The 25,958-nt window shown below is 52.4% G+C and overlaps 1 protein-coding gene across 1 annotated transcript in view; it reads right to left on the bottom strand.

Moving 5' to 3' along the window:
- The window catches only part of LOC144156215 (max dimerization protein 1-like), a 106,213-nt gene that overhangs the window by 8,586 nt on the left and 71,669 nt on the right, over nucleotides 1–25,958 (bottom strand). Inside the window, exons 4-5 of the mRNA XM_077688097.1 lie at nucleotides 19,512–19,626; nucleotides 6,426–6,600 (exon numbers count right to left, since the gene is read on the bottom strand). Of these exons, the coding sequence (XP_077544223.1) occupies nucleotides 6,426–6,600; nucleotides 19,512–19,626 (290 nt within the window). The remainder of the gene's footprint in view (nucleotides 1–6,425; nucleotides 6,601–19,511; nucleotides 19,627–25,958) is intronic.

The raw sequence follows: 25,958 nt of genomic DNA, 5'->3' as shown, positions 1-25,958 counted from the left end.
GCGAGCCCGGATGGCGGGCGAACGACCTCGGCCGCAGCAGCGCGCGCCGGAGTGGCCCCCTTTTTTTCTTTCCCCCGCACGCGGCCATCAATCAGGGGGCCCGGTCCACTGGCCTCCGCGTAGTAAACAAGCCGGTCCCCACGGCTTCTTCCTTCGCGCCCTGAAGACGAATCCCGGAGAGAAACGCGCCAACCCGCTGCACAACGTCCACGCGCATTCGCGAGAACGGTAGGCTCGGGCCGCCGAGCCGCCCGCGTGACAAGTCTCAGACCGACAACCTGAGAAGATTGTGTGGCCTCCAGTCAAGCTGGCTGCCTTGAAAGTTTCAACACACACCGCACCTCTCTTCGTACGCCAAACAACCCGACACTTTCGACACATTGCCGCCCTCGCTCCGTTCGTGCCAGCCGATGGAGCAACGCCCGCGGCACGAAGGTCTACAACAGCACGCAACGAAAGCAAAACGAATACCGCCGGTGAGGTGTCAAATTTCGCTAGGCTACCTATAATTTGGCGTTCGCTCAATTATTAAGTAAAACAATAGCAACAGACAAAAGCCATAAATCATTCCTCTGGCTTTGGGAAACTACTGTTTCGTACTGGAACCCACAACTGCGCGTAACGTCGATTTGGACGTGTGGCACGCATGCTGATGGACGCTACAGCGGCTACAGACAAGCGAAGCGAGGGATACACGAAAACTCGGCCTGTAGGCAAAGTAGCCATTCTCTCACCCCCGCCATTTTGTCACGTGCTGCAACGTTGTGCCTGCAAAATCTCTCAAATCACTTCCGAAACAGGGCGTCAAATAACGCGCTGATGCCCTTAAAATGCAAAAATGAAAACCGTTTTTTATCTTGAGGAACTAAAGGGCGTTTTCTATCCAAAAAATAAATCCGAGTGCAACAATACGGAAACGTTTGCACAAAATGCACTCGTACACTGTCTTCTCGTGCACCCGCGCTGTCGTCTGGTTTCTGAAAGGTAAGTCTGCTGAAAACGCCCACTTGGGCGAGACGAAAGAGACTGCGGAACTTCACGCGTAGCCATGACGTACGCGTAATGCCCACGTGACAGAAAGGCGGCGCCCGGACAAAGTCGATAACAAAGCCGGCGAGTATACCAAACGCGCGCGCGAGAACAAACAATTAACCAACCCCTCTTCTACCGGGATGCCCGCGAAGCTTGTCCAGCCCTGTGAAACCGTAAAACAGTCCCTTGTGAAATACCTGTAAAAACAAATGACCAACCCTTGAACAAACACAACCCAAACCTTTTTCTGGAGGCGACGTGGCGCGGACGAGTGCGTTGGCATGTGTTTGCCTGTGTGCTCATTCGCGTGGCGCCATCTGCGGTCTGCGTTGCGCAGCACGCGGCGACGTCCCCACAGCAGGTGTACCAAATTTCAATTTTGTTTCCTGTTAATAGGCCTTTTTTATGCGGCATGATATTTTGTTTTCTCTGGTCGATTAGCTCCGTCCCAGTTCATGAGAGATGCTGCTACCCGGTTTCTGTTTACTTTAATCTCACCGTTCCTCATTTTCTTTTTTTCCCATTTTTCTGACAAAAACGGTACGCGCGGAGCGTGCTAACCACCCTTTCCCTCCTCCGGAGAGAGGAAGCGCCTGTGATTGGCTGGGCGTATGGCGTGATCCGGCGCCAGCTGAGAGCGAGGTGCGAAAGGCGCCAACAGCATCACGTATGGCGACACGAGTAAGCCAATCCAAGGTTCGCTTGAAAAATAGAGCGAATTTGCGCGACTATTTGCTGAGATTTCATTGGCCACTGCGCGTCATAACTTCCGCCGCCGTCAAGGGGTCGGTGAAAAAGCGCGCAATCCCTCCAAACTCAGCAGATCCCGCCGCCGAACGCGCCACCGATCGCACGTGAAAACACTGCGTGCAATTTAATATGTTTAGTCTTTAGACTAATGCGCAATGTCGCACGCAAAGCACGTTACGTCACGTGTACATACACAATTAGTCACCTAATAGGTTGCCCAAATACAGCCTGTTTGTTGGGCGGCGTAGCTCCCGCTCGCACATGTGACGCGTATTGGGTGCAGAAGCTCATAGTATCCGGGCCGACGACCCCGATACACACAGGCCTTCAAGGAGAAGCACCAAGCCTCCATCTGCATGCCCCACTCGTGCGTCAGCTCACCCTTTGCGAACGACATGAGTGCCGGTGCCTCGCGCGGCGACGACGACACTGAAGCTAAAAATACTGGCACACCTCCACCGTGCGGGCAGAAAAAGTGCAAGGGGGATTGAGGACACTGCGGCGGCGTCATGCCTGCATGGCGACGCAGCGGACGGACGCTTCAAACGCTCCCCAAGCTCCCATCCCCGATAAATGTATCGACCAAAACTGCGAAAGTGCGGCACAAACAAACAGTTCACCCGGTGAAACCGGCTGCCAGCGTGTACATTTCGCTAAAGATGTTCTCTCAAAATCTGTTCTTCCTCCATGCCAGCAACTCACGCTTAGTGACACGCCAAAATGCTACAGAAGCACTCCTGGGGTGGGAAGCCCGGTCCGAATATCACCAGCTTTGTTTTTCCATCTTTACGCTGACAAACGTCACCGCCAGAACGGCCAGGAATCGAACCAGTCGCCGGAGCTGCCAAAATTAGGCGCACGCGTAAATGTGTAGGCATACAGTCGAGGACATTTGAAAACACTGCACACCGTCAGATGCACTGAGCCCACCATGACAGCCGTTGCCCATTCACACACCGAACGCGCTCTGCCATACATGCAGGAGCCCTCCCCAATCTCGTCGCCGCGGCGTGACACGCTCGGCGCTGACGGGAATGACGTCACCGGCGGCCGATCGTTAAGAGCACAGGACAGTGTCATCGCAGAGGCTCCGTCGCATACCACTCGCTATCTCATCTACTTTTGGGCGGAGTTCCGAGGGACTCGACCACTGAGTGTGGGAGTAACGGCGGCCGGAAACGCGCATGTGTACCCAAGCCGTGGTAGCTGCACTAGGGATGCACGCCGCCTCAATGTGGAGTGGAGCGAGTGAACGAAGGGTGCGAAAGAGGAGGCGGACGTTGCCAGAGGCAAGTGAGCACCAGAGCATTTGTAGGCAGCGGAAGGGCGCCATTTTATCGGCGTCTTCTCAGCGAGCACACGGGTCAGCTCAGCCCCAGTGGCTTTGCTCAGTGGCCTGCACTGCGCCTCGTCCCGCACAGCAGAGTCGAATGACACACGCGCCTGCCCAATGGTGGCTGCGTGAAGCCTCCCCGTGACTCAGCCAAAGGAGGGGTGCGTCGGTCCTGCGCGCTGCTGCTCCCTCGGTGGCTTTGTCACCACACAGTCACGGCGAGAGCGCTGCGGAGCGCGTTACGCCCGGATGAATAGTGCGGGCCCTGTGCGCATCAATCACGCGCGCAACGTCGATGGGGCCACACCAACGCCCGCGGTTCAAAAGGACCCTGCGCAACTGCGCGCGTTATTCTGAGGAACCAAAGAACTAACTCACCCGCTCCCTCGATTGCGCAGACGTAGCTTCCATAAACGACACTAACGAGTACAATCGATTGGACCTGTATCGTGAGATTAGTGCCGAGAACACAAGTACACCATTCGCGGCAGCAGCAATTCAACAGCGCAGCAAGTGCCGAGTGCTTCGATGCGACCGCGCCATTTTCCGCACAACTTCTCTGATGGCCGAGTGACTGTTTTAGCTGAATGATAAGAGTGATTTCTCTTGCTTCCGTTCCATTTTTGCGTGACGCACGTGACCACGTCACACTGGGACCATCTACGACGTGATTCAAGGCATTTTCATCAAGGGAAGTGCTGCCAGCACGGCGGGTAACAGTAAGGCACGTCGTTTAGCCACGTGACTGCACTAGGAATTTCAGTTTTGCCGCCGGCTGTCGTACTATATAGATGAACATGGACAGCGAGAAGGTTGTTGTTGTTGTTCCACGTCTTTATTTCACTTAAATTGCCCCTGGGGGGCTGCTGTGAAATGAAAAAAAAAAAAAAAAACCTTAAGGGGATCAAAAAGGAAGAAACGAGGTCCTGGGCAGTTGCGGATCGGGGGCCCACGGCGCCATAAGGGGCAACGGCTCTCGCGTCTCCTAACGGTACTTCCGACTACGCAAAACATTGGACCCAAATCGAATCTGAAACAAATCTTACCGGCGGCGATAACAGTAAAAGAAGCTGCTTAATAACGTCTGACAGCTTGTCTGACAGACAGTTCGTGCCTTTCTTATACATGTGCTTAGGAGTTCCCGCTTGCATTCAACCTGAATGTATCTGCTTTCATGTATTGGGACGAAAAAAAATAAATAAAAACCGTAGTCCGCGCAAGGCATGTATGTATCGGTGGCGATACCCGTTTTCACGCTTTTGCCATTTTCTGCGTTAGTAAGCACCTGCTGTTGCTGCATTCATCAGCCGATACAGGCCAAATTACGTGTGAAGGGGCGCGTTTGTTCCGTTTCTGCTCTTCCCACATCCGCCCCCAACTATGGCCAACTCGGTTTTTGGGTTGCGTGGGTCGGGATTGACGCCGACGAGATCCCGATCACGCGACGCAGTTTTTCCGGAGGGTCAGTACACGACAAAAGCCCGCGCACTCCCGAATGGCGGGAAACAAAGCGCGGTAGAATCGGTTACATGCGCGCCTCTTGTCGGGGGGAGCGTGGGCTCGGTGCCAAAGCAAGCAACTTGCGCGAAGAGAATGTGGGCTACCGCCGGAGTAGCCGCGAACTGCAGAGGCAGTAGTACCTCTGCACGGTGCGCGCGCCGCTTTCGATTGCCTACGCTCGGCGCCAAGGTCAGTCGGCCAAGCGCGACGCTCCCACTCGCGGATGGCAGAACGCCCGGGAACTTTTAATAGCGCCTCGCGAGATCAGGGTGAGACTGCAGCAACGGTGTGGCCCGGCGTGCACGGCTCGGCGCGCCCTATACACGGTCAGGCGGGGGCCCGCCGCGTTGCAGAGCCAACCGCTATTGCCCATCTCGTAATGAAATTGCCAGCGAACACGCAACTTCGGCTCGCAGTCTCTGCAGAGGGCGCCGGTAAAAGGACCAAGTGCATGAATGACAAGCTAAATCATCCCCCGCCCTGCCATAGATTAGGCCAGACTGATTGGACAAACCAAGGAGTACATAGCATTGAGAAAAAAACCTCCGTACGCTCAGCAAACATGGTAAGCAAGAGCTTCAGTGCGCGAACGCATTGCAGGAGGGACACGTCAAGCATTCCTTTCTGCCAAACCTTCCCTCGGACTCCAAAACGTCACCTGCGTCGTGACATCACGCAAGGCAAAACGACATGCTGGAATTGCGTAATATCACGGCACATTAGTTAAGAGAAATTAAAATCGTCACTGGTCTACTCAAAGGCTTGAATCCCATCAAATGCGCTGCGGTGAACGAGACCTCTACAAGTGTTGGCACACGATATGCGGCAACGCCAAATGTTAAAACTTGGCTTCGCCGCATCGCTTGTGAAATTTTCTCGCTTCTGCGTAATGTGGCCGCTATTTGACTGGCTGTTCTGCTGCTGTGCCGAGAAAACAAAGCATGCAGCAGAGTGAGCATAGAACTTTAGAAAAAGTTGCCTTGATGCACAAGCAGGCATCCTATCCTATCTGTACGATTTGAATGGCGCATAGCAGCTGCAGAAGGACATTTAGGTAGACCTAGTTTCAGGCTACGGGAAAAAGCAAACTAACCACGAAGCGAACGCTGTGGCTGACAAGCACGAAAACAAGTCTGTCGGTGCAGCGCCTACGCCACGGAGTAGCCTATGCGTGCATGTGTTCCCGCTTCCCACGACGCAGCTTTTTTTTTTTTTTTTTTTGCGCAACCGTGCTGCTCGGTTGGAAGGAGACGAGCCACGCCTGCAACGTGGAGAATATCGTGCTGAAATCGGCTGGCTACGAAGGGTTGCAAGGAAAACAAAATTTTGCTGTAAGGTTCCTTAGGGCAAAAAAGACCAAGACAGAGAACACACGACACAAAGCCCAACTTTCAGTTTCTGTTCAGCTTTGTGTCGTGTGTTCTCTCCTGCGCCTTCGTCTTTTTGCGCAAGTGAACGTGCAGCATGGAATACCAACTATCCCAAACCTACACTCTAAAAACATTCAAATTTTAACAAACCGCAGCTCGCGTAGTATTGCACTGATTTTCGCGCGGCTTGCCGCAATTTCGCGTTGTCTGCACGTTCTGCGGGATATCGGGTCTCACGTGCCCGTCTTCTTACAAACAAGTCCCAAACGAACCTCTAAAGTTTCAAATCGTTTTTGCAACCCGCTCGAGAATCCAGATACAAGTTATAATTAACCGCTATGGGGGGAAAAATTAGTTGGCGGCCTTTTGCAGCGGACAAGTGCGCAGCAAATAAGCACCCAGCAAAGGCGGCAAACCACAGAGCAGGCATGCGTACTGACCCGTCTCCGAGGTGGACGAGCGGGAGGAAGAGCTGCTGCACTCGCTGACGCTGCGCCTCTTGAGGCTGGGCGGGACGACGCCGTCCAGGTGGTGCAGCCGCCGCCTGAGGAACCTCTGCTCGCGCATCAGCTGCTCCTTGACCATGAGGCTCTTGCGGTCCCGCTCCTCCAGCGTCTGCGGGAAGCCAACCTTGGTCACTGCCCACTCCCTGCCTCGCGAGAACAAGGGTGGATTATGCTACATCACGGGGAACGGACGTCATATCACGCCGCGCTGTGCTGGACCCATGAGGGGTTTCTCAAACGAGCTTTGAACATGGTCAGTGAATTCGCGCAGCGGTAAGGCTTCTCGCTCAAGGTCATCTGAGCCGAGCATGGCTCTTTAACGAGCAGTAGAAAGCCCTTAAAAACACTACCGTGTTTTGCAACCCACCTCCTCTGTCTACCACGGGCCCCTGCCATTCCTAGCACCACGCACTATGGAGAAAAAAATCTATACCATTTGAGAGCGTTTTTGTGTGCGCACTTTCAGTAAGGCGCAAGCGTATTTGTTGCACCGTCCGCTTGCTGCAACAAATTTCCGTTAACCGGCGTTGCCCGGCAGAACGCCTGCGCGTTATCTGCTCGTCTGTGTTTAGCCCCCATCCCTTTAAAGGCACCTTATCGTGCGCATGGTAGCAAGGAGTGCAAGCAGGCGAAAAGGAGTTGTGAGCTCGGCTCTTTTGTGCATCGCGGCTGCTCACGTAGAAACACATCATCGGGCAGGGGGTACCGAAGCATTTGACGATAAACATATGGTCCACCGCCTCCCAACAGTATTTCTCCGTGAGTGCTAGAGGACTTAAAAATTCCTGCAAGCGGCAATGGTTGCCTGAGTACCCGCCGCGGTTGCTCAGTGGCTAAGGCGTTCTGCTGCTGAGCACGAGGTCGCGGGTTCGATTACCGGCCGCGGCGGCCGCTCTTCTGATGGAGGCGAAAAGCAAACACGCCCGTGTGTACGAGATTTCGGCGCACGTTAAAGATCCCCAGGTGGTCAAAATTAATCCGGAGCCCTCCACTACGGCGCGCCTCATCGCCTGCGTTGGTCGGCGCGTTAAAACCCTACAATCAATGGTTGCCTGAGTTCGCTATCATAGCCAAAGTGGGCGACTTTTCGTTTCGTTTGGGTATTATTTTTTGTTACAATTATCCCCACTCACACTGTCATAACGATTAAATGTCTTAAGTTCGTCAATCACGCATTCTGCGCAGACAGCCGGCATTATACACTGCTCGCGTTGAAGCACTCGGCAACGAATGCTTACGCACTGGAACTCAGCTGCTCGTGGCATCCGCTATGATCGATTTCGCTCCTCGTGCCCGCAAAGGTCTGATGGATGCTCCGTTGACGTGCGCAGCATAAGGTCGCTCATCGTCCGAGCCAGCGCGGCGAAGAAGGGACGTGTGCTCTTTTCATACACGGTACACAATACTCTCTAACAAAATTCTTGCGGTAGCGGATTACGCGAACAGTGTCAGAGGCGGGTGCTGCAGGGTCGCTGAAAGAATAATGTGCCAGCAAAAGGAAGCCCAGGCCAGCCGAGGTGTGTACTTTCAACGGAACTGCACGCGCGAAACGACACACAGTCGTCGTCCGCGCCACTCGACTCGGGACGCGCAAACACGTGGTTCGACTAACCTAGTGGTGCCACCTCCGCATGACGGAGGCCGTGTCCACGCATGCGCGCACTCCCGTCTCGAGCCTTTTTCGGCTTGCGACTGAATAGGTGACCGGTAAAAAGCGCAAAGGCTCATGGGTGCGTTGTCTGCTCTTGCCACTTCCGGTTCGAGATCTCGCCTGGCCTCCCGTACGCCGACGGCTTTTACGCGCGCGTGTGAGTGTTGTTTATTCGTCCCAGAGTGCTTACCTTTCAGAGGAGCCCCTAGTAGAATTCATCGTTGTTATTCATTGAATGCGCGAGGCATGAGCGTTTTTGTTTTCGATGGAAAAAGACAAACAACCAGCACACGTTCGCGTGAAAGCCGCCGGCATACGGGAGGCCAGAAGAGCTTTCGAACCGGAAGTGGCGGGACTCCGCAGGAGCAGACAATGCACCCATGAGCCTTTGCGCTTTTTACCGGTCACCTATTGCTTCACGCGTATTCGGAAGATGACGCGAGCTTTTATGCAAACAAGCACAATTTGCCGCACCTGTGGAAAGCGCAGACTTGCGACGGGGAGCACAACGAAAGGAAGCTTCGACGTTTCGTGGTCCTTCCGTTGTGTTCGCGCTTTCCAGTAGCATCACCTTTCACCAGCTCACTTTCTGGCTTGGAGCTGCAGCCAGCCTCCATGGGGAGGTGGTAACGTCACACGGGTGATCTCTCTCCCGACGAGCGCACCGTTCGCAGCGGGAAAAGACTGCAGAGCACGCGGGGGTGGGTGGGGGTGGTTGACGTTGGTAACGTTGCGGGTGGGGAGGCCAACCACCAAGAAGCAAAACGATCGCCGTGGCACCGCGGCCGCAACACGCCCAGCCTAGCGCGGGGGCACATGTCCGTCCGAGCAATCCGGTTTCCGACGCGGCGCGTATATCTAGCTAGTGTCACTATATACGGTTTTATTTAGTGACCTTATTTAGTGACTCTATATCTAGCAGGTTGGATGCGCGCGGGAGAGGGCGACGCGGCGGGTCATCCGGCAGTTCTCGGCGCGGAGACGCGTGCGGGAACGCATGCTTTTCCGCCCATGTGTTCGACCCTTTAAAGGGTCGGACGCATGGCGCTGTGTTTACTGTTGAAATTATCCTTAGCGATGATTGAACCCCACACCGCGTATGTAGAGTGTGCGCGATTTTTTAAAAAACCTTCTCGGCTCGCACCGGAGTGAAGTGGCTTGTCCGCCCCCTGTAAATCGCAAGAAGCGAGTGCTACCCTTACAACGAACAAGAGGCAATCCATCGCCTGGCTTCGGCCTCAAAGCGCATGCCGTGACGAGGTGTTTGTTCGAAACTATTTCTGGATAATCTTGTGCGTCAAACCGGGTCCTTAGATTAAGGGTGCTGCGTGCTGCTATGCTTCCATTATGGTGCGCACTTAGGTAAAATGATATTTGTATCATGTTATGCACGTTTTTCATTCCATACTGGCGCCAAGGCGCTTGCTAGTAGTGGTTTGGGCATTCGTAAAATCTCTAGGCACACTTCTGGCAGATGGGCCAGAAGTGTGCCTTTGCGCCATCTGTTGAATGTTTGCTTCGCAAACATTCAACAGATGGCGCAAAGCTTTACCATATCGCAACGGAAAAATTTTAGCGGTGCACGCTTTTACAAGACAAACTAACAGATGGCGCAACGTTGTTAAGCGAGTGCACGACCAGTGGCTCCTGCGGCCGCGATGGTTCGCACGGTAGATTTTAGTTTTCCCGCAAGACCACACCGCTGTCTCACTCGTTTCTGGACTCCGTTGAAGTCACGCGAAGCGTAATAAAATGGCGCAAGGAATGAAGTGCGTTTTCAATGGGCAATTCCTCGGCAATTAAAGCATCTTCGCCGCCGAATAAACGCTGCAGAGGCTCCGGCCAGTTTCATCGTAGCCCAACTTGCTATTTGCCTTCAATGTCCCTTTAAGGCCGGGAAATTAAAAGACTTTACAATTTGTATTTTTTCGTGAAAACAATTGTCCCAGGGCATTTATCGAATTACCAACACCTAGGTCTTTCAAGTGAAACCCGCCCCTTCAACTGGAGAACTATCCAATCCTGGACCAGCACATTTTGTAGTTTGCAACTCCCAACGTGGAACCAGGCCACCGTGTCATCACATGGCGTATACCACTGCTAGTTGTTCTTTGCAGCGCGTTTGACAAGGAAAAGTGTACGCCTGCCAGGGCGATATACACAGCCGAAGTTTCGTATTTTCAGCTCACGACCGCAGCCTGCTCATCCCGAAACTTTCCTACGAGCTTTGACACAAACTGATAAGCCCCCGTAAACTTCACACAAATGATTTCACATTGAAGTCAACAAGAAGGCTTTCCGATCTCTCTCTCTCTCTCTCTCTCTCTCTCTCTCTCTCTCTCTCTCTCTCTCTCTCTCTCCTCTCTCTCTCTCTCTCTCTCTCTCTCTCTCTCTCGTCTCTCTCCTCTCTCTCTCTCTCTCTCTCTCTCTCTCTCTCTCTCTCTCTCTCTCTCTCTCTCTCTCTCTCTCCCTCCTTCTGCAAATGCGGCCTTGCACTGTCATCACACAGCGCCCACGACCGCTCACGCTTCCTCAGCCGCGAAGAGCGCTCCGGCAGCAGCCTGCAGGGCCACCAGACGACGACGAACCGGCCGCACAGGGGGTGTGCAACCCTTTCTGTGCCTTGACGTCTTTCGACGGTGCGTGTCACCCTCGTAATCTCGACAATGCTCTGCTGAGCAAGTTGAATCGTCCGTGTGCCGTGAATGCCTTCGGAGGAGGGAGCGCCCGCACCTCGCGCGATGACGGTCCGACCACACAGGGCCCCCGCGCCGACACAATCTGAACTTGTCGTCGCAACACGCGGAGTATGCCTGACGATACGCTGGAATAATTTGACCACACGCTCCACTGCGCTCCGCCGGTATCGGGCCGCATCTCGTCTTCGACCGTTGCCCTTGCTGCTGCTTTCAGGAGGGACGTAGGAGCACGGCGATAGGCACTGCGCCAGCGACAGTTTCCTTCTTGCGGCGAAACAGCGAAAAAACAACTTTGCACACAACCCCGCGAGTCCCAACATTCTCCCGGCACCCATTTCGTTGGTGCGACCGACAAGGCGCGGCGCAACTGTGCATGCGAAAAACACCGTTTCGTCACTACCAGCACGATGAACACAAACGCACCTATGAGACGCCGATGGAGTGATTCAACGGAGAAGGCCTGTAAGGATAGCCGTCCAATTCCCCGACAGGGACACAAACGCACCTATGAGACGCCAATGGAGTGATTCAACGAAGGCCTGTAAAAATAGCCGCCGAATTCCACGACAGGCGAGCGGGGACGCCAGGTGAGCGGTTTGAAGGACGCGTTCCCTCCAGATTTTGTCGCTCGGTTTTATTCAAACGCCAACAACTTCCGCGCACCAGCAGTTTCTCCACAAATCCCTGCCTTGTCCGAAGGAAGGACCGATCCTCTGATGGTGAGGGTGACGCTCACAGTTCTTTGCTCGGTGCAGATCGACCTACAATAACACGAGCTAGGAGCACGTATGATTGCGCATGTCGAAACCTTAGTACGCGATTCGCTATCGTAACAAGAGTAGCAAACAGCCGTATGAGAAGCATGTCGCACGCGCCTGTCCCAAATGTGACAAGTGAACAGCCCGGAGGTCTGCTAAGAAGGCTTGAAACCTAAAAGCTGCGCTCACACTCAATGTGACTGTCACCTCGGATCAGATCAACCGACGAAAGTAACTTGCTCTCTCTCTCTCTCTCTCTCTCTCTCTCTCTCTCTCTCTCTCTCTCTCTCTCTCTCTCTCTCTCTCTCTCTCTCTCTCTCTGCAAACACACACACACAAAATATATATATATATATATATATATATATATATATATATATATATATATATATATATATATATATATTGTGTGTGTGTTATATATATATATATATATATTCCAGTCCCAAGCCACCTCCAAAGCGCCTTGATCAACACCGGATGCAACCATATAAGAGAAGGCCAGGCCCCCGCGCGCGCTGAAACTCGATTGAAGGCAGGCGATTTACGAGCGAGTAAAGTCGAACAAGACCTTTTTTACGACTACCCGCACACGCCCGGCACAGCAGCCGAAGAGGGGGTGGCAGCCGCCCGGCGACTTATCGTTTCCGGGCGGCGGTGCTTCGACCGTACGCGCGCGCTGCCGCTGCGGAAGGGACCAACGACTTCCGAATAAACGCCGCCGAGCACGCGCTCGCAAACACCCCTTCCAAGGAGTCCCCGCAGAATGTAGAGGCGAACGTTCGCTCCATATCTGCTTGCCGCCAAGGGTCATTCGCTTAGACGCGCACCCACTTCGAGCAAGGCGGTGATGGTATACTCGTCGTACGACATCACGGGGGATTGTTTACCTAGATGGTGTTTTTTTTTTCTTTCAGAAGCTCGTCTCGGAGTGGAGTTGCTGTCCTACGTCATCATTTTGCTTCACATGTTGCCAGCCTTGATCGTCAACGGAGTTCACCTAAACAGCAGCAACAACAGCAGCAGCAGTAGCAAATACCGCAGAATTTACACCCGGTCTGATTTTTAATCACATCGAGGCGTGGAAGAATCATGGAGACACTTTCGTTCCACACGCTACGAGCCTTCAATCATAATAATACAGACCAGCCGAATTTACGGCAAAGTCACGAAGGCTACGGACAATAACTTCGATTATCTCAACGCGCGCCGATATCTCATACCCACGGGCAACGGGCACCAAACACGCGGCGTTGCCAGCACGTTGCCTTAGCAACTGAAATGCAACAATGCAGAACTGTGTGGCCCTTGCGCTACTTTCCCACCACCCACGGTACGACGTTCGAAGGCGACAATGAACGGATCGTGTTGCCCTGTAAGAACCAGCCGTCACGGAATGACTGTACAGCAATCCGCGTCCAGTGGTCTGACTGCGCGCGTGTCGTCCAGTCAAGGCCAAGGCGTGGTATTTTGTGAACCTCAGGCCAAATGAAGTTTTGACAAGAGGCCGTTAAACTCGGCGCTAAATTCGGCATCACGCTGAGTGCAGTGACGCAACGGACCCTCGAGCCGGTTAAGACGAGACCCCGCGAACTTTTAAAAATAAACCTCCCTCTAAAACCTGCGTAAAGTCCGCTGCTCCGAGTACACTCGTGCAACACAGAATGCAGCACAAGCCTTGCGTAGCACGAGTCATACATGCTTGACGAACCTAGCCGGGGATACACGGAGCTACAGCGCGGTGTATACTTTTATCGCCGTTCTCGAGAAACTCCCAGTAAAGCGACTGAAGGCAGATGGGAAACCATCTCCACACGGGCTCTCGCCCGGTTCGCTGTCACCACGGCAAGCAGCCTCACCGCGACTGAGCGTGATACGGCGGAGGGTGGCACTGCGGCTGCGGGTTGGTGTGCACTGCGATGGAGAGTCGCCTCGCGACTGAACGTGGCGGTAAAGCTACCTTTCTACACTTTTTACCTGCATACGTTAGCAATCGCCGGCAGAAGTTTTAATATTTATAAGCGCGCACTGAGGCGGAAAGTGGCATTGCGACTGAAAGTGTGACACGGCGGAGCGCAGGGTCCCTTAACGGCAGGGAGACTCGGCATAACTCTCCACCATCGCGAGAATCGTAATCCATGTGTAGCTATGCCTGGTCAAGACACCCTTGTTTTGTTCATTGCTGCACTAAACTTCGGCGCACTGGAAAGACCAAAATACAGCTTACTTGGAATGCTCTAGCCGTATCGAAATTTATTTGAAAATTGAGCTCTCATCGCCAAACACTGCCAGCAGTAGAGAAATTTTATGAACGCTGCGAGGCGCGATATTCAAATCAAATTTGGGGTTTAAATTGCGCCTAAGATTGTGCTGACTACAGGCTTTCGTGCACGCAAGCACGGCAAGAGGGATAAATAAGAACGCTGGAAAGGAAGGACAATCTTTCCCCTGTTGTGCGCAGCGCCGCAACTGTGGGTTCCCTGGCTGTGCAATTGTGGGCCAGATAATCGACCGATTGAGCGCGTCAAACGCTCCAAAAGGTGCCCCTTCACCATGCCACACGTAGCCCGTGACACAGGTGAGAGCTATAGACCACCCGGGGTGCGCTTAACGTGCGTACCCCGGGTGGCACGCACGTTACACACTGTGGCGCTTTCGCGTCTCGGCGCCCAGGGATTTATACACCCCCCCCCCCCCCCCCAACACCCCAAGACACCCCCCCAGGAGGATTTCGACAACACCCAAAATCAACATTCTGGGTCAAACCCTCTCGGCGCCATAGTTGGGTATGCGCTACAGATGACACTGTAGAGATGCGGGTAACGACTGCGCATGCGTAATATAATACGCTACGCATCAACTTCGGCGATTTACACGGAACGGCTGGGATCGTTTGATGCCTAGTCCTGCGCGTCGCATGCAGTGCACGCTCAGTATTTGCGGTCCTGGCTGAATAAAATCGAGGAGCACCGCCTGTTGCTTCAGAACGTTGGTGCTGCGTGAATGGGCAAAGCATGTAACATGCCGCGTACCGCGGAAGCTACGCGACGCACCTCCCCGATCAATTACCGCAGGCGCTGCCCTAGCACTGCATAGTTCGTAAAAATACATTTGTATGCTTCCACAAACGAAAGGACAGATGAAGGATTCCGCCAGTAGCGCAAACATTACACGCTTCGCAAGAACCTCAGCGATTGAGGCCCCCAAGGAACAGAGGTGCCGCCCTTGCCCCACACATATACAGAGCTTAAGAGGTATCTGTGCAGCGAGTGTTACTGTCCCCCTTTCTTAAAAGCTCCGCTAAATCTAGCACTCCGACGTTAGCCAACCCTGTATGAAACCGCTGTAAGACGTCTTCGTACGCAGCTGCTACGGTACATGAGAAGCAATAAGTTCCGCTCTGCATGGTTACAGCCGAAAAAAGACGCTGGCTCTACAGCTTCCCGCAGAACGGTCCTTGAACCCTAAAGGGAGCGTAAAGTGCGAAACAAGCCGCCTTTCACTGTAATCCAACTTTTTACCCACTCTCGGCAAGTGACAGGAGTAGTGAATGATGCGCCCATTGTTCATAAAAATAGCTGCGTTCCCAGCGGATTCCGAAACAGCAGAATATTGCAGAGGGTCTCGCAACAAGTTATGAAATGTAGCCCACGATTTCCTCCCTTGAACTACTTACTCAGTTCTTTCTCGGTCATTAGTTCTTTACGACAGACAGGGGGAAAAGTCTTGATCATTTTTTTCCATTGGAGTTTTACTCGTCGGAGCTGCAGCGGTTATACGAGAAGCGCCGCAGAGTACCCTTACAAAAATGCTTTTTTACATTCTGTAGACGTTCTGTTGACATCCTACCAACTTTATTGCTATCCTACATTCTCTTACATTCTATTGACAGTCGTCTGTAAAAAGTCTACTGAATGTATGTTGACACCCGTCTGTTGACTGTTGTATGTAGAAAGTCTACTTAATTCACGTTGACATTTGTCTGTTGACGGTTGTATATAGAAAGTCTACCTCATTTTTGTTGACATTTGTCTGTTGACGAGCTTCTGTAGGATGACCACTAAAAGTGTTTTGACACGCTTTGTCTCAAGTTGAATTTAACGCAAACATCTTTTTCCTTCGTCCTGGAGTCCGATTTCAAGTAATTCATATTGGTTTTTGCTAAATACCAGGACAGGTTCACAATATTTGGGGACAAACTATTTACTTGACTTTAACCAAATTACGTTGCTTTGTTTGAATCAGGTTTTAAACACACACACACACACACACACACACACACACACACACACACACACACACACACACACACACACACACACACACACGCGCGCCCGAGCGCCTGCACGCACGCAGGCAGGCACGTACGCACACAGACACACATACTCTCGCTCTCACACACACACACACACACACACACACACACACACACACACACACACACACACACACACACACGTATCTTTCTCTCTCCCTCTCTCTCTCTGCATGTATCTTCACACTTGTGCAGCCCGAGAAAAAAGAAGTAGCAAAAGGGAGCAACTTTCACTGTTCGTACCTCGAGCCGCGCAGTTTCTCCCTCGGAACAACCAGTTCGTCCCACAGCCGCACGGGTTGGTACTTCACGACCCGCTCGCTTTCACTCTTCACGGTGATAAACATGACTATTCAGCGGTTCCGAACAAGCGCCAGCCAGCGGCATCAACCACGCGCAACCGCTCGTCACTGTGTTTTGATTTGCGCAAGCTAAGTGCCATGCATGGTTGAAAGGAACGAATTATGCCAGTAAATATTTTCGACAGACTACTGGACGTGTCTCCAACAACGGCGATAATCTAAAATCGCCTGCTATGCCCACTTAATACGGCCGGCGCATATGTTTTGGTCGCTCTCGGCCAACCGCCAGCGGCGCCCCTCCCTCTTTGCGTACCTCCGGGAGAAACGCGTCAATCACCGGAGGCAGCCGAAACGCGGCGCGCAACCCATTCCAGATTTCCGTTTTGTTTAGTTACAGCTTGCAACAATAAAGTAAACATGAAGATATGTGCAATTGCTTACGTTCCAGTGTTTCACGGTAATATATTTTGGAAATAATAACGCGTAGTTTTGTAAACATGCAATGAGAGGCGCGCCTCACCGCGGCATCGGCATCCCGCGGCTGGCGGGTATATATACATGAAGTGCACTGCTAGCATTTGTGCGGTGTCGGTGTCCTGCTTGCAAGCGCTTGTGGTTTTTCGGATGTAGTAAGTTTGTGAGCTGGGGTTGTGTTGTTTGTTGTGTTGTGTTTCAGAAAGTGCGAGTGTGAATGTGTGGCTCCGCAAAATGTGAACCCTCGCAGACGAGGTTCCCGAGGCCTAATCTGTTTCTGCTTTCTTTTTTTTTTCATTTTTGCTCCCACTAAACGATCTTTTAAAGGGCAATAATGACGACGTTCTATTAAGCTGTATTGACACCACGGTCTAGGAATGGCCGGCTTTTCTCACTGCATCACGTTTCGAATATCCTGTCAGAAACGCTTCGGTTAGCAACAGCGATTGAGTATAAAGTCTACAAAAAACTTTCTGTAGAAAGTCTACAGAAACGTTTCAGTTCAAACACGGTGGCCAATGGTTGACAAAAAGTTGGTAGGCTGTTGCTAGGAGGTCTATAGACAGTAAGTAGACAGTCTACTCAATGTTGGTACCTTTTGGCGACTTTTGTCAACAAACATTGAACTCAATGTTGGTAAAAAATTTTATGAGGGTAGGACTGCGGAATAATTTAGACCACCTCCGGGGATCTTTAACTTGCGTCGATATCTCGACACAAATGCACTTTATAAGCGACCCCAAACCATCCACCGCCGGCGTCGGCGGCGTCCGCAGTGCTCCTCTATATTTAATAAAGAAACAGCATCCGGTGCCAGGTTTCGATCCGAGGACTTTCGGGCCGCAGCCCGACGCTCTACCGAATAAGCCACGGACGCGACGCTGATATCGGTGTCAGAACGCGCCTTATATCTTTAACGCATTCAAACTACGTCGTCAGCGGCGTGCGTTGGCGACTCAGCGGCGTTATAGCGGCTTGATAACTGCGTGGTGTACACGTGATACTACAAACCCGATGGAAGAGATGGAAGAGGAAGAGAAGGCGGCGAGGCGGTGGGCTGCGGGGGCCGAGCGCAAGCGCCGCAAGCGGGCCGACAACCGTGCATTCGCACTTTCACATTCTCCCCCTCGGGGAAATGCGGGGGAATTTTTTCTTTGTTGTCTCCGTCCAAAAAACGGCCGCCGTGGTGGAGATTGATTCCGCGTTCTCGTGCTCAGCAGCACAACGCCTTAGCCGTTGAGCTACAGCAGTGGAAGCCAATTGATCTAGAGCGACAGCGCTAGATGTTTCGTCTCGTAAAGTGCGCGAGCACAGCTCCTATGCGTGACCTCTCTTCGGTACAGAGGGCACCAACCTTGTCTATCACACAGGTTTCGTCCTTATAGCCTTATCTTGCCTCGGTCAAAAAAACATTTGAAGAAAACTATCGTGTCATTCTGAAGTCTTGACCATATATTTTGACCTCAACGTCTTTCGTGACAAGTTTGAGTCCGCAGTTTTGAGAGGTAACCACTTGAAGTTGAACTCAGTGTTATAGACAAGGGTGTTGCGCACTGTACTCTTCAGCTAACACGTGGACGCTAGGAGCTCCCTTTGCGACTTGCCTTGGCGGAACAGACTGCAAGCTTTTCAGCGTTGACTTCAAAGCGACGTTTGAGAGACGTTCGAAAATCATCGAGGTACGGAACGAACGCCGCTCGCCTGTACCGGTTGCTGAACCCGCAGGCCGATTAGGCCGGTATTAATGAGTTCCGATTCCTCGAGGCATTTCGCAATTTCAGTCAAGTCCTGCAGCTTTCTGACACAGGCCTGTCAGGCCGCGAGACTGTGTCCGGCATGCGGTTGTTTCGTGTTTATTTTAGTCGGAAGTGTTAAACTACAGGCAGCTGGCTAATTTCAACACCTGGCAAATAACACTAGGGTAGGGACGATAAAAAGGCACGACGAACGAGCTATCCCAAAGCGCATTTCCATCTCGTGTATATTTGCTCGATCGGTTGACAAAACGCCCCGCGTGTAAGTTGATATTTCAACAGTAAACGAAACTAACGATATGTTAGCCTTCCGTCAACAGCAAAATGGAATCGCTGGGACCACTCCCCTATCCGTGTTACGATCACTCTTAATAAAAAAAATGCCGTAAACGGGTAGTAACAGCCGTGTTTACTAACTGCTTACGAACCTTCCTACCCCACGGTACGGTACGTATATGCTCTGCCACTAGAAAGTGCATGGTTAGGAAATTAACTGGGTGTAGGAAGTAGTATACACTAGATTAAGGCTGTGCTTATAACTAGGTTATGCATGACCAGTTACTAAACGTATGCAGCTCAGAAGGGTGTTAGCGCTAGGACTTTACTTGTGAAGGCAGTGGTGCTTACTGTCTGCTCCAGTTAGTAACCCTGACTAGTGCTGCATTTTTTTACTACCTCCAGTTACTAAATACCCAGTGTATATAGGGACAAGTAACTTGATAGTGTTCCGTTAGCACAACCTTTTTTTTTTTTTAATGAGTGATCGGTTAAGCGCTGCTTGGTGCGTAGTGTTTCTTCCCGCTTTGCATAGCGTACGCGAGGTCCTTTAAGGGCGAGATTTGCAAGGATACATTGTGTAGGCCATTATTGTTACCTGCTTCTCCCGACGAAGCTCGCCACCGGCACTGCGGCGCCATTAAGAGCCGCTATCTGCGCCACTGAGGAGGCCACCGACACTGCAGCAGCGCACGTGGGGGGCAAGGCTGCGGCGGCCCGCTTCCGGCAGCCACCGCAACGGAAGCCTCGCTCAAGGCGCGCCCACGATAAGAAGGGGCACAGCTGCTCACCTTGATGAAGACTTTGGCCTTGTTGAGCAAGCCTAGCGTGGTGTGGCGGTTCGCATCAGGTCCCAGTGGCACCATTTCCTTGAGCTTCTCCAGGCAGTTGCGGAGGTGGGCCCGTCTGCGCCCACCAAAGAAGCGGCACCGATTAGAGCAGCAGAAGAGCGGCTCACAGCGTCGGCACCAAGTGTTGCGGCACTTCCCGAGACCAGACTACGAAACTGGTTACAGGCTCATGTTCTGGCCACTGCGCGCCTTGGCATGTGCACAAATACCTGAGAATTTCGACCGTCTGTTTTTGATCTATTTAGATAATCAAACCACCGATTTAAAGAGGTGAGCGTAAAAATGGTCAGGGACGGTGAAAAGAAAGGCGACAGGTGCGTGTCTTTTCACCGTCCTGTCCATTTTTGCGCTCAAAATACCAACTAGGCCAATCGCTCGCGTTACCAAACTAATTATTTGTCTATTACTGCATCTACCGGTGAATTGCACTGTGTGGTCAAAGTGCAACAGAGTGACTTTTTTGTAGGCGCCCCACGGCGGGCAAGGGGCGCTCACGAGCCACCAGGAAGAGGGCGTCCCCTCCCCCCCTTTTTTTGACGGACATGATCAACAGACGCGGGCGCGTGAGAGAGCAGGTAATTAGTACAACTTCTGCGAAGCCATTCCGAAGCTTGTAAAAAAAAAAAAAAAAAAAGTTGCAGAAAAGACTACACCGGTTGTCTACGATATGCAAGAGCATTGTGTACATGACACTCGATCACGACGTAACATTTTAAAATTGAGTAGATTCTGTGCATCCACACTTTCAACGTTGTATTCAGTCATTGTGAAATGGGTAATGTTACTATTCTCTTGTAAAATACAACTCCGACGCAAATTTTGAGTGAACACTTTACAGATGCAGCCGTCGATGCTGTAGTCTTGATGGTTGATTGCTAGTGTCGATACTAACGGAGTTTTTAAACGGTCCACGTTGACATCTTGATATCAGCACGACTTAGAAATCAGTTTTCAGTTATTGCTTTGCAGCTTGGGTGCGAATTTGAACGAGTGCGTACTGCCGCTCCATGTATACGCGGCGCACGCGTTTAGCTCGCGCCGCCGCTAATCGGGCGTAGGAAGAGGGTGAAAGAATGCAGTGCTGCCTCTCCGTTTGCGCGCTAGGGCTGGTGTAGCTCTTTCATTACGAGGCCAGAAACGCCAGAGGAAGTAGTGTCGCTCCGAAGTTGATCTCGCGCTAGGATGATCAGCGGTCCGAATAGCGCGCCGCAAGGGTGCGAATAAAACACTTGGCCGAGTGACAAAGCGAGCCAGGCCCAAGGTATGAGACCATCCGCCCCTCCCCCTCGGCAGCTGGTCGCGATCAGGGTCGCTGCCACGGCCGTACGCAGCGGGTCTGCAGGAACAATGCGCTGCTCCCCAACCATTTCCCCGAACGCCGGGTCGCGATCACAAAGGGGATCATGCGAGCAGCTTCCCGTCCATGCGCAAGCATAGAGCCAGGCGTTGTGGGCAAGGTACGGCACGTTCCTTTCAGACGGCTAGCGCTGACGGAGCGTATAACGCAGAAATCATGGCTCACGCATTCCAGGTTTGTTTCGCCGCAAATATGCGCTCCACTGCTTTTAAGCCCTCTTGACTTGCTAAACGAGCTCACCAAAGAGAGCGACAACCGAGCCGAGTACTGAAAAGCGGCTCCCAGAAGGCCCCTCGTGCGCCGGAGCTGCGAGGGGAGCCAGGGAACGGCACTCGAGAGAGCACCAAAGGTCGCCTCCCTATCGTCCAGGTGGACCGAACACCTGGACGGGGGGTGCAGCTCTCCTCTTTTAACGGAACTCCAGATGTCGCCAGCCGGTAATAACGGTTCCTTTTACCGAGGCACGCGCCGCCAACGTTCCATACACCACGTCACCGAAAGCCGCCGGCCCCGCTATACAATTTCCCCTTCCACCCAGCCTCAGCATTTCCTGACACTTCCTAATTTTGCCCCCAGGCAGCACGACTGTTGCAAGCTCTGATACCTTTGAGCGCGAGGTTTAATTTCAGTCATGCGCGACAGAGCTGGAACATTCCGCAAAATAATAATTATTATAAAAGAACCCGCAGTGCGCAACAAATTTCGCGTCAAACGAGAGACAGCGAAGTGGCAGGTGTGTCAGACGAGTGTTTTCACTTAAGCCTCAACGGAAGGCCTCAACAGAAGACCATCACATGTGGCCGGCAATTTGCCATCGCGTAGCACGTGCCATTTCGTAGGGAAAAGAAAGAGGAGGAGTAGGAAAGAGGAGGAGGTATCGCAACTACAACACCGGGGTTTCCGCCAGCATTTACGCGGTAAAAGGGGTGCCACTTATACAGCTCTCTCTGTCCAAAAGACTGAAAACCTAGCCTGGGAATGACTTGGAGCCCGCTATCGAAAGTGTGCGGCGGATCACCCCGGGCAAAGCTACCGTCATGCTAAGAGCTATGAGCAACCTCTGCTTCCTAGCAGCAAACACCACAAATAAGAATTGGTTGGTTGGTTGATTGATTGATTGATTGCGGGGTTTAACGCGGCGAAGGTACTACCCGTGGACTATGAGGGGCGCCGTAGTGAAGGTCTCGGGATTAATTTTGACCACCTTGGGATCTTTAACGTGCACCGAAATCTAAACACATGAGCGTCTTCGTCCCCACCAGAAAAGCAGCCACAGCGGCAGCGACCGAACCCGCGTCCTTGGGCTCAGCAGCACAGCGTCAACACCCCAAAAAAGACACGGAACAACTATTGTTCTAGGTGCCAGCTAACGACGAACGTATTTGAGCAACAGACGGGGCTTCGGCCTGCAATCGCGATCGGTTTGATATGGTTAAGATACCACAGCAGACGTTCTTGGGACAACTAAAAAAAAAAGCGACGAAAATGTAGCTCGTTAAGTGATCCAGACCTGGCGTGAGGAGGTTCGCGCAGCCCGAAGAGAAGTTTAATATTTCGAGACAGCACGGTTTCCCCCTCCAGGCAGTCACGTCCGCTTAGAGCGGCGACACGCACCAGCGGGCGGTGGCCAGCCAATCAGTGCCACGACGCGACTTGACGCCGCCGCGAGAAGTCCCCAAGCCGCACTCGGGTTACAAAAGCCAGGGCTAATTAGGGCTGCAGTTACGAGAACCATTGGCGCCGTAGCTGCGCTGAGCGCGACTTCCACTCCTGACCGGAACCGGAGGCTACATTGTTATCAATAGTGCGCCCACTGAGGGCGCCTAATCCGCCGTGAAGGGGGTCCTGAAAGGACACTCCCTTCTCCCCTCTCGGCAAGGGGCACTGCACGGCCCCAGCGCCTTTCGTCGCTTCCTTCGCGGTGAGTTAGGCGCCCTGAGGGGGACAACAATGTAGCCTCCACAGTGCTGCAGCTAGCTTGTGATATGAACTATACTTGGGCGGGCTTCGTTCATCGTCGCCAGGCATAAGGTACAGCGAAATGAGGGAGGGAAAGCGGGAAAACAAAGGAGGCCGTGTGGAAAAGGGATTGGATTGCGTTGGATTGGGCTGGCTCGAATGGAATTGGAGTGGATTGAATTGCTAGAAAGGAACCTGGCGCAGCATCAAAGCTACTCGCTAGAAGCCGTCCGTGCTTTCATTAAAATAATGGGAACAGCACAGATTTACATAAGCTACGCAAGCGGCCTGGTACGTAACGTTTTCAACACAATAAAGTGGAGTGCCACAAAAACGCTCTTAAAGTGTTCACTTACATGCGTAGAAATGAGAACACGCTGTAGCAATAGAAAATGAAATAAGGCACAGTTTCGTCAGTTTTTCTTTCTTTTTAGCAGAACGTCTGCCTGAGCATTGTGGTCAGCGATCCTGACAGCCAAGCACATTTTCATCTTCTCACTATCATTTTAAACGGATACATGAACGTAGCAGTCAGTAAAAAATGCATACGTAAGACAAAACATCTGCACCGCGGTCAAACTACCCTCAACCGACGCGCACTTCCGATAGCGGCAAATGAGCTGCGCCGACACCGGAAACAGTGGCGTTCCAAGCGAAAGCCGTCCTTGGTATTTCTACGTGGTAAACAATGCAGCTGGTAGTGAAGGTTATTCCTGCTCCTAAAGATATCATTCATCTGGTTAGTTTTTCCACCAACTCAATCCTCATCAGTGAGCATTTCTACTCTAAGCAGGTATCGATGCCGGGCGCACCCAACATCAATGTGATGCATGCGAACACCATGAATCACGAATGCGGCAGTCCCACACACGAGAAAACTGTTTTCATCACGGCACTATAGATTAGGACACTGAGCGCTTCAGCAGCCCTTCACTATCGTGTACAGAACTTCCCAGGAAACGAACGGTTGGTTATTAAATCACGGCTGCTGGATCGATCATTCGGTCAATCACACAAGCATGCCCTTGTGTTCAAGCGATAGGATAATTGGCGAGATCGAGTAATTTCGCATTTGAGGCGTGCTTTAGAAGACTCAGGTTACCAAAAACAATCAGCCACAATTCGCACCTCCACCACCAATAATAATAATAATAATAATAATAATAATAATAATAATAATAATAATAATAATAATAATAATAATAATAATAATAATAACAACTAAAGTGTAGAAATTCTGAGAATTCTGGGAGACTGAGCCCCTTGAAAGTCGGCTTTACCGTCATGCCCACATGCACTTCTAGCGCGCATCATGCCACGAGTTTTTTTATTATTGTTAATCAATTCTTTCTTGTCGATTCTGAAGGCACCATAATCTAAATTTGCCCCATTACAGCGATTACATGCGTTAACCGTTCGATTCCCGGCCGCGGCGGCCGCTTTTCCGATGGGGGCGAAAAGCGCATTAATCCGGAGCCCTCCACAACGGCGCGCCTCATTGCCCCACAATTAATCAATCAAATCAATCTGTCAACAAATAATGCATTTATTTTGCAGGCACAAGGCATCAGGCTTTTTCGGCGAGGTACTCCCTAAAGAGTGCCCACGCATTAAAATCCTTCGGGGGGTGATTATCTGCGCAAGTGCGATTAGCATCGGATTGGTGCGGTAGGGATTAGATACCTGGCCCCCCGCAGGGGCCAAGTACGGGTAACGAAGAACGGTCACCACGCGAGAGCTTACTGCGCATGCGCACACAGCACGCGGCGGCATCTCGATGCACGGTCATCTCAAGGGGGCAATCATTACGAGCTGATGCGGTGCCACTCCGGTTGCGTCGCATACTTTTTTCCCACGGCCAACTCACTCCACCCTCTCCCTCCGTTCCAACCCTTCACGCTCTTCTTCCACTCCACACCGGCTAAGCAGGGCCACGCACATTGCAAAGTGGGGGGCCATCAGCGGTACAAGCACACGCACACACTACGTGGCACGGCCACGAATGAACGCGGTACGTCCAGCAGCGCCTCGTGTGACGTCACCGTCTACGGCGCGATGCTGTATCACAAGCACTCGTCATTCTTCCCAACAATCACCTGCACAGGGTGGGTGAATGGGTAGCGCTCCCGCTTCCAACGCGCGAGACGTGGCTTCGATTCCCCGCAAGTAACTCTGCCCGTTCGCCACCCCACTCCCCCCTGGCTGTTGATTCCAATTGCCTCGATATAACAGGCTCGATCAAACAAGACACACCGTAAAGTGGGCCAAGTTCACAACGACTGCTAATCGCACTAATGCCACAAAAACCTGCACGCGCTTGAGAGGAAAACGGTATTCATGCACGGATAATTTCGCGGCTGGAGGAATTCCGCCGCGCATCCATCCTCTCCGCTGACACGTCCGCGCAACGGAACGACGACTTCATCTGCGCCACAAGCAGGGCCGTGGTGACGACGATGGACGGGCCCGAGAAAAGTGCGGACACGCGTCAATGCGGCGCGGTCATCTGTCATCATAACACGTCCACAGCTGCCCTTTCCGCCTCCCCTCCTGCTGCGCTCCGTCTCGTCACGCCACCTGACAGCGAGCTTTTTGTGCGATTTTTTTTTTGTTTTGTTTTCTTGCAGCGGCGCGACAAAACGCGCGGACTTATTAACAAAGCAAGGTCAAGATACGCAGCACGGACGGAAAAGTTGCTCGCACTGCGCATCAACATCTCCGAACGACGCGAGGCAACCTTTAGGCGTTGCGGAGAAAAAAAGAAAGCGCTCACAATCTGTCCCGATAAACAATCGCCAGTTGGTGAAGACGAATCCGCGATCTCGCAATAGGCGCCCGAAGGCCTCACGGCCGGTCCGCTGGCGAGGAAGTGGGACGGAAGCGGCGGGGTGTCCCCGAAGTGTTCTGCAAACAAGTCGTGTATGGACGCTGACATCAGTAAAAAGTGCACGTCGTGGGCACGTCTATTTCTGGGCCATCCTCCGCGCGACGGTGCCGTTGCTCGACAACCGGCGAGGCGGACAGTTAGTCGGCGCGCCCGGCAGCTGCTGCTGCTTGCGTACGCGGGGCAC

This window comes from Haemaphysalis longicornis, unplaced genomic scaffold, assembly GCF_048455015.1.
Source record: "Haemaphysalis longicornis isolate Haplotype H1 unplaced genomic scaffold, Haemaphysalis longicornis Haplotype H1 scaffold_1, whole genome shotgun sequence".
NCBI lineage: Eukaryota > Metazoa > Arthropoda > Arachnida > Ixodida > Ixodidae > Haemaphysalis > Haemaphysalis longicornis.
The sequence above is the reverse complement of the archived record's forward strand: the minus strand, read 5'-3'. Positions and strand labels throughout refer to the sequence as shown.